At 39.9% G+C, this 19,689-nt stretch overlaps 1 protein-coding gene across 1 annotated transcript in view; it reads left to right on the top strand.

Moving 5' to 3' along the window:
* Window positions 1–1,046: 1,046 nt before the first annotated feature.
* Window positions 1,047–19,689, top strand: part of MRPL3 (mitochondrial ribosomal protein L3) — a 41,122-nt gene continuing 22,479 nt past the window's right edge. The window contains exons 1-5 of the mRNA XM_044678045.1: window positions 1,047–1,176; window positions 1,989–2,173; window positions 3,434–3,525; window positions 3,812–3,910; window positions 14,252–14,351. Coding sequence (XP_044533980.1) covers window positions 1,103–1,176; window positions 1,989–2,173; window positions 3,434–3,525; window positions 3,812–3,910; window positions 14,252–14,351 — 550 coding nt within the window. The 5' untranslated portion in view covers window positions 1,047–1,102. The remainder of the gene's footprint in view (window positions 1,177–1,988; window positions 2,174–3,433; window positions 3,526–3,811; window positions 3,911–14,251; window positions 14,352–19,689) is intronic.

Below are 19,689 nucleotides of genomic sequence, written 5' to 3'. Positions count from 1 at the left end.
TTTATTCCCCAGAAACCAAGTCAAGATACTAGGAGTCTAAGCTCTTATGTCTTCAGAGTCTAGCCCTTGATTCCCATTTCTTTTAATTTTCCAATACTCCCTTGGAAATTGGGATACATATATGTATAAATATAAATAACATATATATCATATAATGTATTATATATTAGAGAAAACAGTAGCTGTTTAAATCACATCATTGGTATAATGGAGAAGTGGCCAGTTGGGACTTTAAAGTTGGCCAAATGCTCTAGTTTATCCCACTGCACCCTTGTGAGGCAGAAACTATTACTACCCTTCCTGTTTACAGATGGGGAAAATGACGCCAAGATAAATTATGGGCCAATGAGTGTCTAAGGCAGGATGAGAACTCGAATCTTGTTAACTCCAAGACTCTCCCCCTCGCCACCATGGTCCATGCCAGCTTGGTACAGTCCAGGATCAGAGGATCTGGTTCCCATGTTGCCTGTGACTTTGGGGAAGTCCAGGTTCCGTCAGCTGAGAGGGTTGGGTTAGGCAGCTCTTTCAAAGGGCTAAAGGCATGGTGTACTTTGCATATAGCCTGCATTTACTGATCTGTGAACTCAGACCGCAACATCCCCCTTACGTCGCCCCAACCCCAGTATGGCTGTTCCTAACTAGTGGCCGTGAGCTTGTTTACTACTTCACTAACTTGAAGCTTATGATCCAGTGTCACAGGTCACAGTTCAAATCCCAGCTTAGGCAAAGCCATTCAAACCTGTTCCAACCTCAGTTTCCTCATCTGTTATAAAGGGGGTTGCTCCGTTCCAGGGGATTGCGTGGAACTGACGGCCTCATCCCAGCTTTACAAGCACAAATGACACTTCCCTCCCTTCCTCCCCACACAGAAAGTTCCAGCTGGGAGCCAGTGATCCGGGTGGAGGGTTGGGGAAGAACTTCTTGAGACCACGTGATCAGGGAACGGTGGCTGCCGGGCGCTGTTCCCGGCCGGACGGTTTTGAACGGAGTACCGGAAGAGGGGCCGCGTTGAGTGCCGGTTCCGCCGCCGGGAGCGGGTGAGGACGCGGCGAGTGGCGCGCTCTGAGCTTGAGGATCTCGGGAGCGCGCGGCTCCTCGCGCCATGGTGGGCTGGAGGCTGCTAGCCCGCGCGGCCGAGAGGTTGTGGGCCCAGGCCAGCGGCGGCGGGGTCTGCGGGTACGTGGGGCCTCGGGGCCGGGGGCTTGTTGGGGGGCGGCACTGGGAGCAGGAAGCCGGGAGCTGCGAGCTGAGCCCCTCCCCGACCCACCCCCCAGCCCTTTGGGTGGGGGAGAGTTATGGGTGGAGGAGGAGGACCTGTTCAAGGTCATACCCAGAGCAGGTTGTGTCCTCTTGGCTCCCGAGGGCAGCGGCTGCTCTTTAGGTGCTTCATAAGTGACAGCTACTAAGTGTCCACCAGTCAAAAAGCATTTATTAAGCGCTCGCGGTGGGCCGGCCAGCCTAGCCTGCATTTATTATGCACCCGTGATGGAGTGCAGGGCATTATACCGAGCTTTTGGGGATACCGAGATGAAAAACGAAATAATCCCTTTCTAAGGGATTATTTTTTAAAGGGAAGGGGAGGGGAAGACAGCATGGAACACAGTGTCCCCTTGAAACACACTTAAGACTTCTGGTATTCCCTATATAAGTAAATGCACTTTTGTAACTGTAGTCTCAGTTCTGACAAATGCTTGATGTTGATCAGTTGAATCAGATGGATAGGATGAGTAAAAGCTTTTGGAAATCATGATTGCCCGAATGAGACATCCTATCGGCGGTTGAGAAGAGTTGATACACCCATAAGATTAAAAAATTAGAATGCTGGTATGTTTTCAGATATTTATTTAAAAAAAAAAAAAAAAAAAGAGGTACCTTTTCGTTTTTCCGTGTAGCTTTAGTTCTTTCTTTGGTCTTTTACATTTTCTTACAGTGCCTCCCTATACCAGATGAGAAGGAATGATTTAACTTGTTTTCTTTTACCTTGATAGGTCACACTTCAGCCTTATTGTTAGAAGCACCCATGCTGCCAGTTCTACCTGGTGGCATGAACATCTTTCTGAAGAAAATTATGAATTTCTAAAACAGTTAACGTCTGAAGAATATAAAGCCCAAACAGCAAGTAAACTGTGTCCTCTGAAAGATGAACCATGGCCCATACATCCTTGGGAGCCAGGTGCATGTCTTATTTGTTAAATGATTTTATTTACTTTTAGGCTCTAGTCACAGTTTTTATGTAAATAGACACATTTATATATTTCTGTTTTCAATCTTCTGGCATTATAAGGTTTATTTAGGGATGAATAAATTACTATTCAATTGTATTTAGAGTTCGTGTTAAACCTTCTTAAATCTCTAACCTCTAGGTTTGCCTTCATTGTTCATTGCTGAATAAAAGGTTCCTATTAATAAATGATTTTGTGAGTGACTTCTCATATTTCAGATTTGAACTGTAAGGATCTCTGCTCAGGTTTTCAAAACCAGGCTCAAATTTTTAAAAACCGATTTAAAGGAATTAAAGAAGATGACTAGAGGAACAGGCCCAAGTTCTGTATTACATAGAGCATTGATATCCAAATGGGATATTTCAGTATACATTTAATACCTTGGATTCTGTTTTTGTAGTCTGTAGTTCTTACTATGAATATTTCCAAGTGCCATGAGATAGACCTACTTTGGTGCTTTCTGTTCTTGTTTTACCTACATGTGTATTGTACAGTGATCAGAGTGGCTCAAGTGTAGCTTCTTCAGAGTTACTGAATGCCACAATTCAGCGACCACAAAACCTTGCTTGGGCCACTGATTTGACAAATTTGTGGCAATAATATCCACAATCCTAATCTCTCCTAAATGCCCTTGTCTATGTTCCTATTTGGGATCTGAGTCCAGGAATACCCATTTAATACACTGAAGGTAGAAGGATATCACAAAGCATGGAAATGAGCTCATTGCTTCAAAAACTTTTCTATTTAAGCAGCCCCCGGGTAGTTTGTTTAAATTCCTATACTCTTCTATATAGTTCCTACATGTCTGTTACCAATAGCTGTGTTTCTCCTCTGTTTTGGTTATATGTTTGAATAATAAATATTTGATATGTAACTGGTAGTATAGAGCACAGAGTGCCAGGCCTGGAGTTAGGAAAACATGAGTTCAAATCCAGCCTCTGACACTTACTCTATAATCCTGGACAAGTCACTCAATCTCTGTTTCCTTCAATTTCCTCATCTGTAAAATGGGAATAATAGTACCTTGTCCCAGAGTTGTTGTGAGGATTAAATGAGATAATAGTAGTGAAGCACTTAGTGCAGTTCCTGGCACATAGTAAAGTCTATATAAATATTATATTATTTGTTTTAAACAATATTATTTGGGGAGAAAAATGACCTTAAGGTTGTTTTGCAAAGTAGTAAAATCTTTGTTTTTTTTTAATTTCCAGGTTCCTCAAGAGTTGGCCTTGTTGCAGCAAAATTGGGCATGATGCCCTTATGGACCAAAGATGGTAAAAGACATGTTGTCACATTACTTCAGGTAATAAACAGAAAATAAAAGAAATCCCTCCCTACAAGTGTTATATTAGTTACATCTAATGATTATTGATAGACTATATTGTAGCTGGTCTTAAATGTCCTATGTAAGGTTCAAAGGTGGGGGTGGGAAGGGAATAGAGAACTAAATGGGAGATCTAGCTCCCTGGTGGAGGGTTAGTGAAAAGATTTAGTTGTAATAAACTTACAATTTAAGTGTTACATGAATAATGTCATTTAAATGGAATTCTATATTTTAATATTTCGCTTAACTTGGGTTTTTCTTTAAGGTACAAGACTGTCATGTCCTTAAATATACCCCAAAGGAAGAATGTGATAGCAGTCGAGGGACCCTAATAGTAGGAGGAAGAAATGTATCACCTTTCTATGTAAGTTACTATTTATAAGAGTAATTTGCATGCATTACATGTGAATTGTTTTGTATCTTAAAGCTGTAGTACTGCAAATTACTTTTTGGTCTGTGAGGGAAACACTTAAATTTCTATGTTTTAGTCTCTTGGAAAATCATAATATTTTCCAGAAGGAATATATACTGCTGGAAGTTATATATTTGAGATTTGTATGTAAAGAGCTTGGGGTCGGTTCTAAAAAAATCCAATTACGAATCAAAACAAAATATTTCTTAAAATAAAAGTCTTCAAATAGAACACTAATTTGATATGATTGTGAGTTTTTTTAATTCCTATTTTATTTTTAATTTAAATATTTTATTTTTTTAGAAAAATTTTCCACAGTTACATGTTCTTACTTTCCCCTTCATTCCCTCACCCCCCATAGCTTACGTGCATTTCCAATGGTTTCTTCATGTGTCATCAATCAAGACCTATTTCCATATTATTGATAGTTGCATTGGTGTGGTCGTTTCGAGTCTACATCCCCAATCGTGTCTGCATCAACCCATGTGTTCAAGCAGTTGTTTGTCTTCTGTGTTTCCTCTCCTGTAGTTCTTCCTCTGAATGTGGGTAGCGTTCTTTTCCATAAATCCCTCAGAGCTGGGTCATTGCATTGCTGCCAGTACAGAAGTCCATTACATTCAGTTGTACCACAGTGTATCAGTCTCTGTGTACAATGTTCTTCTGGCTCTGCTCCTTTCGCTCTGCATCAATTCCTGGAGGTCGTTCCAGTTCACATGGAATTCCTCCAGTTTATTATTCCTTTGAGCACAGTAGTATTCCATCACCAGCATATACCACAGTTTGTTCAGCCATTCCCCAACTGAAGGGCACGCCCTTGTTTTCCAGTTTTTTGCCACCACAAAAAGTGCAGCTATAAATACTTTAGTACAAGTCTGTTTATCTATGATCTCTTTGGGGTACAAACCCAACAATAGTATGGCTGGATCAAAGGGCAGGCATTCTTTTATAGCCCTTTGAGCATAGTTTCAAATTACCAGCCAGAATGGTTGGATCAGTTCACAACTCCACCAGCAATGCATTAATGTCCCAATTTTGCCACATCCCCTCCAACATTCATTACTCTCCCCTGCTGTCATTTTAGCCAATCTGCTAGGTGTGAGGTGGTACCTCAGAGTTGTTTTGATCTGCATTCCTCTAATTATTAGAGATTTAGAACACTTTCTCATATTCTTATTGATATTGATTTTGATTTCTTTATCTGAAAATTGCTTATTCATGTCCCTTGCCCATTTATCAATTGGGGAATGGCTTGATTTTTTTATACAATTGATTTAGCTCCTTGTATATTTGAGTAATTAGACCTCTGTCAGAGTTTTTTGGTATAAAGATTTTTTCCCAATTTGTTGTTTTCCTTCCTGATTTTGGTCACATTATTTTTGTTTATGCAAAAACTTTTTAATTTAATGTAATCAAAATTATTTATTTTGCATTTCGTAATTTTTTTCTAACTCTTGCTTGGTTTTAAATTTTCCCTTTCCCATAGATCTGACAAGTATACTATTCTATGTTGACTTATAAATTTATTTATTTTAAATATTTTTCCATGATTCCATGATTCATATTGTTTCTTTCCCTTTTCCCTCCCCACTCCTGGAGCTAACAAGCAATTCCACTGGGTTATACACATATAATCCTTTGATATCCATTTCTATGTTATTCATTTAATTCCTATTTAAAATTGTATCACATCTCTTAATTTCTGGAAATAACCAGCCCCTCAGAATTCATATTTTTCCTTAGCTCTAGGAAAAAAAGTAGATATATTGTCTTCACTGTGGCTGAGATAGATTTTTCTTGAATTATAAATTATTTGTAAGCAGACAATAAGCTTAGGGTATAATATATAATACCTATTTTAATATCAATTGGCATTTTCTTTCATAAAGCCCAGAAAAGCCATGGATAAATGGGGTGAGGGGGGTTCAAAATGTAAAATAAATAATTTTGATTATATTAAAAAGCTTTTGTGTAAACAAAAACAAGTTTTAATTTGACCAGTTCTTTGTATGCCACCATTTAATTAGTTATGCTGAATGAATTCAGTAGGTACAAAGAAGGAAATAGTACTTGACTTTAAATAGTTGGATAGACAGACAGACAGGCTTTGTCCAAAATAAATATGAGCTAAGTTTTAGGCAGAGTCCTAAAAGCTGGATAGATGGGAAAGGTTTCACATGAAGTAGGAGGTGTATTTAGGCCAAATTTTGAAGGAAACAGGATTCTGAGAGGCAGAGATGAAGGATGGAATGTCCTCTGGGAAATAAAGCATGGGCACATCATCATTTATGTCATACGAGATAATGCATAAAAGGAATGGAAAGGTCATTTGGAGCTAGAGCATAAAAGACTTTAAAAGGAGGTGCTCATACTTAGTTCTGGAGGCAGTAAATAGGGAGTTAACTGATGGTTAGACTACATGACAGGAAAATCGCTTTGGCAACCTCAGGGGATGAGTTGGTAGGGCAGAGGCTGGTGGGGGGCCCTTGATTAAGATGCTGCCTTAATAGTCCAGGTGATATGTAATGAGGCCTTGGAAGTCAAGAGTAAGAGTCATGTGAAGGGAAAGAAGAGGGGTGCCAAAGATATTGTCAGGGGAGAAGCAGTACAGTTTGATGGCTGGATGTGTGGAGTGAGGAGACTGAAAAGGAATGAACAGTGCCAAAATGGCACCCCTGGGTGCCTGAAAAGATAGTAGTGCCCTGGAAAGAAATCAGGTGTTCAGGAGAGAAGATTGGAACAGGGAGAATAGGTTCATAAATGTTTGTCATCTTGAATTGAATTTGCCCTTTGTGGCCAGTGAGTGCCCTTCAAAAGGGCTATCTGTAGCTTTTAAGTTCTCTTTAGCAATCGGATGTTCTGGGGATAGTTGCCTTTTTTCTTTTGGTTGCCCAAGCTCATTGGAATTTGGTTGGTATGGAAAAGGGGCAACTTTAAAACTCAAAATTATATAGCAAAAATAGAAATTCATGTGTATTAACAGATTTTAACTATGCATTGGACAAATGTATTATTGAGGATTTTTTAAATTAGTTTTAAAAAGCAGTAATAATTATATCTTTTTAGTATAAAGGACAGGAACAATTTCAGAAAAACCAAATTGTTCATTGGGAGACTGGTTCAGGGGGTCAGAGGGTAAGGGACAGTATGATGTATTTAAAATAGTTAAATTAGGATTCAGACCCAGATTTGACTTAGCTTTGTAACTATGGACTAATCACTGTCTTTGTGATCTTTGGCTTCCTTATCTCTGTGAAATCTTGAGGTTATTCTTTAGTATATTTGAATTGTTCAAACTGCAGAGTGCACGGATAATCTTGCCCCCCAACCTCTGACTCTGCCAAGTAGGCACGTATATAAAATGTTCTTGGTTTTATAGGACATGTGTTTGGTTTTTTCTCTTAGAGAAGTAATGTTGTCTCAAGGAACCTAACTTCTAATGGAAGGATAATGTGTTTACAGGCAGCACAAATATATACAGGGAGGGTACACAAATAACTGGGACTAGAAGATGCTATGTAAAGATAGCAGCTCCTGACTGCTACTTTCCCCTGTGCCTACACACACCTGTGTCTCTCTCATCCTGAAACAACCTTTGCTGACTGTCATCGCTGCTGTCACCTTCTGCCCCTCCTTATTTGGTGGCTTTACTTTCTCTTCTGTCATTCTCATCCAGATTCTCTGTATTCTGACCTCATTATTCAACTGAAACTGCCTCCTCTCAATTTATCCATCATCTGTTAATTTCCAACCTTTTCTTAATCCTCATCCTTCTCAACCTCTCTAGCATATGACACTATCAGCTGTTCTCTTTTCCTTGATATCTTCTTTCCAGGTTTTTGGGCACTGTTTTCTTCTGGTCATTCTTTCTCTATCCATTTTGTCTCTTTTATGCCCACTAAACACAGATATCCTTAGAGGTCTTGGGCCCCCTTTCCTTTTTTTTTCTCTTTATTATCTCTGTAATTTCATTAGCTTCCAGAGGTTAAATTATCTTGCACATGATTCCCAGATCTATACATCTTTCCCAGCCTCTCATTAATTATATTCTCTCCTCTTCCCCACCACTAGTTTTTAGACATCTTGAATTGACTGTCTCAGAGGCATTTTGAACTTAATGTGGCAAAAACAGAATCCATTATCTTTTTCCAAAACACTTTCTTCCCTTCCAGACTTTTCTATTTCTGCCAGAGGCACCACAATCCTTCAGTTTATCCAGACTCACCACCTCATTTGCTTTTACCACACATCTGTTCTATTGTCAAAATTTTGTTCCTACCTTTTTAAGAACTCTGTTGTTTTGATTTAGTGCCACCACCCTTGTGCAAACCCTCATCACCTCTTGGCTAGACTAGTATCTGAGCCTTCTCACAGAAGTTTAACTTAACTTAATGGTCTCCTTCATTGGACTGTAAGCTCTTTGAGATCAGGAACTGTTATTTTCCCTTGAGATAGCAATGGAGTATAATGGATAGAACCTTGGACCTGGATTCAGGAAAACCTGGGCTCAACGCCTGCCTCACACACTTACTAGCAATGGGCAAGTCACTTCATCTCTCCTACCCCAATTTTCTCATCTATAAAATGGGCAGAGTAGTGATACCTGCCTTCTAGGTTGTTAGGAGGATCAAATGAGATCAAGTACGTTGGGAGAGCCATTATTATTGCTGCTGTTACCATTATTTTTATTCAGAGAGAGAGAGAACATAGGACTTCTCCCCTGGTCAGAGTCTCCTGCTCTGGTTACTCAAATGTAGCCTCCGAATGTGCTGAAGATTAAATATAAGATTTTGCTCCAGGATCAGAGCCACACAACTATTTCTAGTTTCTGTCTCCTTACCCAATACCCAGCCTCAAACCTGTGACTGTGCCTTGCCCTAGGATTCAGCCAACTAGGCAGTGGCTCCCAGGTTCAAGTGTCCTCAGTCTACACTGGACCTGCATGCAATGTCAGGGGTCATCGAGATAATTGCCAGTTGGTCTCTGTTTCTACTCCCCACAGAGTTGGATCCAGACCTCTTGAATCAGGGACTGCCCAGTGAGGGCTTCCTATGTAACACCCTCCTGAATAGATGTTGGCCCCATGCTTGAAGGCCTCAGATTCAAAATATAAGATCTCTGGTTTTTACAAATTGCAGAGATATTTGACTCAACAGAGCAAAATGCAGCCTTAGAAACTCCTCTAACAAGGGATCTCTTATTTAAGTACATATAAGATTCCTTAGTGCAACCAAAGAGATATAATTTTGTTCTCCAGTTTCCTAGTCTAATGTCAAATAAGGCAGAAAGCAGGGAGCTGGCTGGTTCTCAGAGATACTCTTCACTGGAAAGAAGACCTGCACAGGGTCCAAATGGAAGAGAAATGCCTTATTGACAAGACACGTTGCCATAATGATAGGTGATATTTTATTCCCAAGGCCTGGTTGATATTTAGGGAATCTTCAATTTAATAAAACAGAATAATCAGGATAATTAATTATTATTAATTAATAACATCAATTAATAATATAACTAATAATTATCCTATGTTGTGGTGGGTTTTGACCTATATACATATTAATTTTTAATGACCTAAATTTGGTAATCATGTACATATCTGGTGTGAGGTGAGTCAGGAAGAACTTGGATTTGATTGACCTTTGATTGAATGTGAGGAATTTATTTAGGGGCTAGTCTTAATTTTTTTTTTAATCATCCATAGAAGCATGTTTTATTAGCTCTGAGGGAAAATGTATTGCAACATGAGAGCATGACTGTGAAGATCAATCTCTTCAGATGACTGTCTTTATAATGATATATGAAAATAGGTCTTTCTCATTTCTTTATAAATAAAATGGGCCTCTCTGTGGGAGAGAGAAGTCTTTTTTTTTTTTTTTGAAAGAATGTCATTAGTAGCCCTCTTGCTAGCCTGAGGACTTCAGCTTGTAGTAGTAATTGAAAAATTAAAACAAGGTGTATAAAATATTTAAGCATTTTAAAGTAAATTAATGAAGACTGCATGTTATTTTTCTTGGACTAGATTTTTAAAAATCTGATAAATCCATGCCTATAAGTTAAAATAAATTTAACCTCTTTTTTGCTTTTGCAGCATTAAAAATAAAAATTTAAGAAGTACATAGTGCAGGGGCAGCTAGGTAGCTCAGTGGATAGAGAGCCAGGCCTGGAAATGGGAAATCCTGATTTCAGATCTGCCCTCATATACTTCCTAGATGTGGGACCCTGGGCAAGTCACTTAACTCCAATTCTCTAATCCTTACTGCTCTTCTACTTTAGAACCAATACTTATTATCAATTCTAAGACAAAAGATAGAGATTTTTTTAAGTACATAGTGCCTATAATTAAGGTCATTAAGTGGCCAAAAATTAATGTGAATCATTTTGTCTTAGGATATTCCATTAAAAAAAGATAATTGCAGGAAACTTGATAGGAAGTGGTAGCAACCTCCTTATACATGGAATTGTCTAACTCACACTACTCTGTGTCCCTTAGATTGCCTTTTGAGAGTGTTCGTTTGGTTGTTTAAAAATGAAAACAAAAACCATTTGTAACATTGCTGCTCTTTGTTCCAGGCTTGATATATGTAGTTTTCATTTAACTGATAACTGTTTTTATCTTAAAAGTTTTGTTCCTAAAATGCAACTTTTTAAGTATAACTAATGTGTTATTTTGTTTCCTCTATCATGTCTTTTCTATGTAGAAGTGGTTGGACTTATGTTTATTGTTAAATATAAAAATAGCCTCAGAGTATTTTTAAAGTCTAATACTTTAAAATCATAATATTCATAAAATAACTTGCTTAATTATCACGAGACTGTTCTATTGTCAATATAAGAATTTTTTAAAACTAAATCCTTATCTTCTTGTAGAATCAGTACCATCAGTTCCAAGGCTAGGAAGGCCAGATTTGAATCCAGATCCTCCCATCTCTGTCTACCTCCATATCCACTGAGCCATAACTGCCCCTAAAATGAGTTTTATGTTTGTCCTGTAAGTTATCAGACTGATTCTAATAGATCTACTCAGGAAGGAAATTTAAAGATCTCGTTATGCTGGCGTGTCCATATTTGGTTTTTGTTATGAAAATATAGCATGATAGAGGTCATCAGTAAGGCACAGATGGATCCTGTAAAAATAGAAGAGGAGATAGCTGTGCTAATCTTCTAGATGACCCACAGAGAATTCTTTAGAATGACTGGAATAAATTATGTTTTCTTTCATTCCTGGGAGAATAAGGAGTTCTATTTAGAAGTACTCTAATAATTTATTCCTTCAAAGAAGAATTTTTTTAATAGTCTTCTATGGAAGGCATTGTTCTGGGTGCAAAGGGGACTCAAAAATGAATGACAGTTATCCCTGCCAATGAGTATTTGATAGTCTGTTAGTGAAAATGAAATGTGAAATTAGGCTTCAGCTCCCTAATCATCCCTTTAATCATCCCTTCTAGACAGGCCAGGAGTTTCCATAACTATGACTTTGGAAGTTCCTAAAGATTAAGGAAGATCCATGTGTGTACAGATGGTGATCAAGAATGTGATTAATGCTAGGGCATCATTAGAGAAAGGGAGCAACATCATTTGGGTGTGGAGAGCCAAGAGAAGGTTCATGAAAAGCTAAGGTTTTGAGTGGGGCCTCAAAGGACGGTGATTAAATAAGTGGTGCTATGAGAGAGCAGATTGGAGGTGAGAGTGTAGAGCATTACTAGCAAAGAAATGGAAGAGAAAAAGCATAGGCTGGGGTCAGTAATGGCAGATAGTCCAGTTTGATTGGAACATGGAATGTCCAAAGGAGAGTGCAAAAGAGTTTAAGAGAATAGAATCAGTGAGTTTTAGAGACTCTCCATTGTAAAGTGTTGAGAATGAAATAGATAGTTAGGCTCCTGCATACCTGAAGAGGTCTGGGACCTCAGTGATGGGGCAGAAGTGAAAATCACCACTTGCCTGCTTCTGCTTCTCCTCTGGGACTTCAGTCCTTGCCCTCCCAGAAGTTCTCCACCATTTTCACTTTCAATATCCAGGTTGTCTACCCACAGCCTTGTGCCTGATCTATTTTTCTGGTCAGTGTTTTTTTCCCCAGTGATAGCCTTAATTCTGATTCTTCTTGGAAGTTCCTTTTGAGTTATAAGTTAGAGCTTGCTCTAACCCATCTGGGCTTTTTCCTGGCCTTCTGGGTGATACTCAGTTTTGATCTTTGGAGACTGGCATTTTCCATGCTTTGCAGCCACACAGCATCACGCTGAATGTTGGCATTAAAACAATGGGCCTTCGCTTTTCAGAGCCTTGTGGGGGTTTTCCAGAGGTCTTCCAGCCTGATTTCTTGCTTCTGTTTAATTTTTATCCCAATATACATATACACACTCCTTAGCTCTAATGATAATAGTCAGCCCAGCCTATATATGGTTCTTTAAGGTTTACAGAGGGTTTTACTTGTGTTATCTCATTCTAACAACAGCCCTGAGAGCTGGGTGCTATGATCCCAATTTTACTGTCCAAAAACCTGAGATGAGAGAACGTGCTCCAGGACACATAGCTGTAAGTAGCTGAGACTGGATTTGAATTTAAGTCTTCTTGGCTTCAGGCTCACCTTTCCTGTTAGCTGTCCTAATCAAGGCAAGAGACACTTTGCCACATGGTGTTTTCGTGTGGGGTCAGAACCAAACTTATTCCAGGAGGGTCTGCAGTGTTTTGGAGCCCCGCAGAACCTGCACACCCAGGAGCATTGATCAGCACCCAGTGTAACCGGGGGTGGTGAAATTGGAAGTCAAGGGACAGAAAGAGAATTGGGGAGAAGAGCTTGTGATGTGATTGCGGTAACTCACCAACAGGGATGGCCAGTGCACTTGCTCACATCCCGAGTGAATTCACAGAAGTATCTTAATGTTCTTTACCAGTTTCTCCCCATCCCTTCTGGAGAGGCCGTGTAATCTGGTGGTCACAGTGCTGAATTAGCAAGGGGCCCAGGCCCCAGGACAGAATGGAGAAAACGTGTTATGGAAAAGGTGCTTCACTGGCCAGCTTTGGGAGCAGGAGCCCTGAGCCTGTCTTACTTCAGACACTAGCCAGGGAACCCCGTGAGGGCCACAGCCTCCACTTCCTAGTGTGGCATGGAGACCCTGACAGTGTCCCCTGCCCAGGGGTTTTGTGGGGCTGAAATGAAGTGATGTGGGAGAAGAGCTTTGCAAACCCCACAGTGCTGTGCAGAGGCCAGCAAGCATTGTAGCACCCACTGTCGTCCCAATGATGTGACCTCGTTCAGGGCGGCTCACTTGAAAGCAGGTGGTGGTGGGGGCAGCCGGTCTAGAAGTATGTACAGAGGCATTAGGAAAGGCTTTAACTAGAAGGTGGGGCTTGTCTGATGCCCTGAAAGAAGGATTCCTGTGTCAGAGATGAGAAGGAGGGTGCCCTATAGTGGATATATTTTGTGTGTGTGTGCATGTGTGTTTGCTGGGAGCTCCTGGAGGCAGGGACACTACTGCCTGTATTTGTACTCCCAGGGCTTGGCATAGTGTCTGGCACACAGGAGGTGCTTGATAAATGCTTACTGATGAGAGCAAAAGTAGGAAGGGTATGGGATGAAGCGTCATGGAAAGAAATGCTGGTCAAATAGAAGAATGTGAGTTTCTGATTAAGAATGTAACTAAAGAGAACATTTGTGATTAATGGTGAGATCCAGAGTGTGACCACGGTGGTGAAAGGGAAGTAAAGAAGGTCTTGGGATTTAAAGGAGTTGAGAATTTAGGAATATTGAAATCCCTTCATGAAGGATATGAGCCACCTGCTGAATTCCTTGAGAAAGAAGGGACGATGAGAAGCATGGGGCAGTATACAGCAATCCAGATGTTCACCAGAGGAGGAAGAATTTGATTGGATTTCAGAGAAGGAGAGCTTTATGGGAAGTCTAAAATTGCCAGTGGGGGGCAAGAGGTATTCCATTTCTCTTTCCTGGATGAGTGTTTCAGCAGATCTGTGAGAAGAGGAACAGCCAGTGCTGGGGAGGATGGCCAGGGATGTCCCATTATCAGGGCGGAACCAGGTGTCAGGCCCCAGATTCAAGTATCCCCTTTAACCCTTAGGTGGGTCATTTAATCAGTCTTGGCCTTCATTCCCTTAGCTCAAAACTTTGGGAATTAAGCTAAATGGCTTTGCAACTTCTTTCCACTTTAAGATCTATATATTCAATAAGGGCAGCACAAAATTGGTTTAGTGTCATGGGTGGTATTACCTTAGTATTTGTTTTTATATCAGAAACTCATCTTAGCTATTTTACTTCCCTAAATAAGTGCCCTTTTTTCCTCCTAGAAATCTGAATCATTAATGAAAATGTACCGAGAAGTTGGAGTGCCACCAAAACAGAAATTCACAACATTTCGAGTGACTGATAATGCTATAATTAAACCAGGTAACTAATTAAATCAATCCTTAGAACAGTGCTTGGCACATAGTGGGGCTTAATAAATATTGATTGATTGATTGAGGTCATCTGAGGTTAAAGAGTAGGGGAAGAAGAAAATACCATAAATGTGATTGGTTTGATGTCAGTCCTTTTGGTAAAATTCAAGCAAAAGTACAACGCACTAAACGTTTACTTATATATATAAAATGGTATCTAATTTAATCACAAGAGACAAATCTTTTTTTACATGAGATATTTAATAGCAACGATAACAAGAAGAATACTTTTTCCTACAATATAGAGAGCTACTTAGTTGGAAAATCTGTTCTACAAAAAAGCAGTTAATGTTAGAGGTTAATCATTTCTAAGTTGAGATGTTACATTAAATGAATAGTTTGATGGTAATTAAGCAAGTTAGTATTTGCCTCTGCTATTAAGTAGCTCTGTGTCCTATGAGGTGGAGGTAAAAGAGGGAGTATGTCTTCACATCTAAAAGATGACAATCAGAATAGGCCTTTAAGTGGCCAGAAATATCTAGGAAGACAGTTTGATTTCAACAAAACTTAAGAATGAGGAAGTAGAAAGAGCCTGACCCTCCACTTTAAATGAATATCTTTGAATACTTCAGGGCATCAATGCAAAGAGCATGGGGAAGGGTGGAAAAAATGTGTTATGAAAGCCACGTTGGGAGGAAGAAATGAGAGTGGGCAAAGATGTTTATGGGAGTGTTCTAATTCAAACTGAATTAGAAAAGGTTCCTGGCAGGTTACATATTAACTTAGAAAACCACAAACTACATTATCTGTGTTGCATTGTACTTTTATCCATTTTGGTAAATATTTCCCAATTAGTCTGACACCACTAGTTTAGATTATAGAAAAGTCTGTCATCTATATGATAGATGACAGACTTTTCTATAAAAGCAGATTTTAAAGGTATTAGACATAACAAGCATAAGATAACATCACAAAACTGAAATTAATTCTATTTTAACAGTCAGGAAATAAATGTCTACTAAAGTAAGTCATTTCTGAATTAGCTCTCTCTGGTCAGACCATAAACTGGTTAGCACAGATGTCAAAATAAATAATAAAGAAAAAAGAAGAATGAAATTAAGATATAGCAGGCGGTTGAGATAAGGCCGACTTGGTCTACTTTTAAATGCTACTGAGGCTGAAAAAAAGAAAATGAGCAATAGACATCAACACAGATGAACATTATTCCTTTAGAAGTTAACTATTTTAAATCTACTGCCATAGTGAACTCAAAAGACCTTTGAAATCACCTCACCCGGAAAGTAAGTAGTCATTCCTGGCAAAGCTGAATAATATGTATGACTCAATGGCAAATGAATTTAAAAGATGAACTTTTTTTTTACAAAGAATGATAAAAAAAAAATTAGGCCATATAAAAGATCATTTCAAAATAAGGAGAACTAATAGAGAGAAAATTAGTTTACAAAAAAGTTGCCTACAATATCCAGCTAACCTATTTGTCCATAAAACATCTTTTTAAGGGTGAACATGAGGGCAGTTAGGTAGGATAGTAAATTGAACACCAGCTCTGGGATAGGAATAACTTGGGTTCAAATCTGATCTCAGATACTTCTTAGCTATGTAACTCTAGGTGAGTCACTTAACCTCATTTGTGTAACCTTTACCATTCTTCTGTCTTAGATTAAATACCAAGACAGAAGGTAAGGGGTTGAAAAAAAAAAAAGGATGAACCCGAGAGGGCAAAAAATAGAAAATCTGTGAAGATCCATCCACAGATAACTGCTCTCTTTATCATAGACAGTAGAGCAGTCGCATTTGCACTCTTTTGAGTCCAGTGTGCTACTTGAGGAAATAGACCCTGTAAGAAGGTAATACTAGAAAGCCTCCAGGCTAGAACACGGATGTGCAGGGGAGGAAGGCTGGACAGAGACAATATGGTATTGAAAATGTTGAAGGACTGATTTTCCAGATAGAGGAAACAGGAAGATACAAAAGATTGGGAAGTATTTTAGACTTTGTTGCTACCAAAAAAGAAAAAATGTAAAATGTTGACCCAGGTGCCTACTCACCATCTCTCCAAAAGCCTTTGTGAAACTAATCGTACATATCTCGAAGCTATTCTTGATGAAAGTATAAAGAAGAACAACCAGGAAATTGTTTTATAAGCAGTTTTCAAGAGCCGACTACAAAGGGGCCTGAAAGAGACCAGTGAGCACTTCTATGTGCAAAATGCCAGACTGAGCATTTTAGAAACAAATAGAAAATGAGGAAGATGCCTACCCTCAAGGAGCTCATGTTCTAAAAGAGGAGATGTCGCACAGGAAGGACAATGGGAAGCCTCACGGTCTGTAGAGTTCAGTGACCTGCCAGGAAGGCAGGGTCCAAGGGTACTCATTGTTTGACTACAAAGAAACAGCTGATCCCTTAAGACATGAACATGCCATTAAAAGGTTCTTCTCTGTTAGGATGATTCTCAGTGATGTCAAAGTCATGTATGATTTGTTGAAAGATGTAGCAAGTGTAGAGTTTTGTTTGATCCTCTATATAATATCAAAGGAAACACAGAACAGTGCTCTCCAGAGGTGTCTGTCACTATCATGGAGGATGTCTTGCACAGAGTACAGAGAAGACACGTTCCTTGTGAGGTCCTCCAGGCACCCCTTTTGAGGCATGATCCTGCCTAGTGATTGCATCTGTAATGCAGGGTTTCTTGCATTGCAATATTACCCTAGGCAAACCTGTCAGTTATCAGAATGGAATTCTGGCATGGCATGTGGCAGATGCCAGGTGCCAACTGGCAGTTGGGCTGTGACTATATAAGACCCTGCAAACCCAACCCTGGGTTCTGATTTCCCCTAAACTCACCCAGACAACTTGCTACCTCTGACCTTCCCCCTGGGGCCCCGGGTAGTGAAGGGAGAAGGGGAGTGGATCGTGGGTAGGATCTTAGGATAGAATAGCCTAGTGGTTAGGTCCATCTACTAGATCAACCCAACAACAACTTGGTGTAGCTAGTGGTTCAAAATATCTGAACAGAAACTATTTACCTCTGGCTGAGGGTAGCCATCCCTCAGCCTGCCAGGACCTTCTAGGACCTTTGCCAGCATCAGTCAGTTGCCCATAGCAACAGCTTATAACATCTTAGCCCTCTTACCTTGGTTTCCTTTCCCCAGTTTCAAATAAATCCCTTAGCCTTAATCTGTGAATCCTGTGATTATTCCAACTCCATCAAGGCTAAGGGTCTAGGGAAGAGAGAATGCAGAGTAGTTGGAGTTACTGTGGAGGTGAAATCTGAGCCTCCGTCGTTAGCCACGAAGTTAAGGTCTCAGCTTCCTGCTGGGTTCTGCTCTCACACAATAGGAAGGCAGTTACCTCAGCAGGGAGGGGCCACCTCACCTAACATCTTAAAGGAGCCAACAGCTAGCAGTGAAGATGCACTGGGCACCAAGGTAACAGGGTTTGAATTTATTCTTATACCCAATTCATTCCCAGCCGAGGTTTCCCACCTTTGTCATCAACTAACCCCAATCTCCTGCTAGACTGGTCACTGGCTCCCAGGCCCCCTAGTGACTCCCTTTACCATCTTCTTCTTACCCATCATAACACATCAAGCCCAGAAACATTGCAGAGCTTCTCAATGAGACCCACAGCCACAGTGCCACCATAAAAACTAAGTGGTTGGAGTATACCCATCTCCCAGTTTCTGATTAGCAACTGGATAGACAAACCAAAGGGTGTTTCCATCAGTACAAGAACATCTTGGGCAAACACGAGGACAGAGTGAACGGGACGATGACTGAAAAGGCCCTGGTGGGAGAGAACAGGCCAAAGTAGATTTGAAAAATTAGTTCTTAGGGGTAGCCAGATGACTCAGTGAATTGAGAGCTAGGCTTAAAGACGAGGGGTCCTGGGTTCAAATTTGAATCAGATACTTCCTAGCTATGTGTCTTTGAGCAAGTCACTTAACCTCCATTGCCTACCCCTTACCACTTTTCTGCCTTGTACCCAATACTGATACTAAGACAGAAGGTAAGGGTTTTAATTAAAAAGAAAAATTAGTTCTCCCTGAAACAAAGACTTGCCTTTTAACTACAACAACAATAACTAGAATTTATGTTGCTTTAATGTTTTCAAAGCACTCTATAAACATCTCGTTTTATTCTCACAACCACTCTGGGGGGTGGGTGCTTTACATTTTATAGATGAGGAACCCAGATTAATTAAGTGACTTGCTCAGGGTCACACAGCTAATAGATGTCTAAGATCAACTTTGACCTCAGGTTTCCCTAACTCCAGGTCCAGCCACCCTATCTACTGTACCATCTAGCTTCCTATAAACTTCTGGGGACAAGAGAATTAATTCATGTGTATGAGTGGTTTTCTCTAAAGCTCCAGTGTTGAACTCAAAACAGAAATGAGATTTCTGAAAGCCACATATGGACTTAGAAACCACTAATTCACATTAGCCAAGTTGTATTGTTTTTCATTTTGTTAAACACTTTTCAATTACATTTTATTCTGGTTCCAGCCACACTGGCAGTTCTGCTGACCCTAAGTTTGACATCTGTTCTAAAGAACTGAAAGTGCACAAAGAACCTGGCTCCCTTCTGACTTTTGCCTCAGAGAATCCCTTTCTTCCTACAGATTGCCTTTCAAGTACCACCTTCTGTCTCACAAACAAGATATACTTCATCATCCCCTTCCTGATCCCATCAGCTCTTAGAACCTTTTCTTACAAACAGCTGGTATTTAACTACTTGCATTTATTTGTATTTGTTCTACAGATCCACATATGCACGCGCGCATGCACACACACACACACACACACACACACACACACACACACACACACACACATATATACACACACGCACACACATCATTGTTTCCTAATGAATGAATGCCAGCTCCTCATAAGGACACATTATTTCAGTAATTGTATTTGTATTCCCAGTGTCTGGCACATAGAAGATACTTAATTAGTGCCTATTGATTAGTGGGTATAAGTAGATTTCAGCACATTGCCAATAAAGAATGGCCTGGCAGAAGGAGCATAAACCAGGTCATCAGACAAATACATAGTAAAGGAGATGGGTCAGTCCCTCAATGAAAGAGGGATAGCCATTGGGCAGTCTGCTCCCCCCTTTGGTACCTATGTGATTGGGTAGGACTTTTGTGAAACATTGGATTGGTGTGTTTTATGGGTTAAAGTTGTTAAGATTAAAAATAATAAAGACNATATATATATACTTTTAGATGGCATCTCCCAAATTCCAATTTTACAATTCCCCCTGAGGTCCGGCAAAAAAAGGTTAGCCCTTTTTCTTCGCTGGACCTGTAAAAATAGA

This window comes from Gracilinanus agilis, chromosome 5 (genome assembly GCF_016433145.1).
Source record: "Gracilinanus agilis isolate LMUSP501 chromosome 5, AgileGrace, whole genome shotgun sequence".
Taxonomy (NCBI): domain Eukaryota; kingdom Metazoa; phylum Chordata; class Mammalia; order Didelphimorphia; family Didelphidae; genus Gracilinanus; species Gracilinanus agilis.
This window is presented reverse-complemented; position numbering and strand designations above follow the sequence as displayed.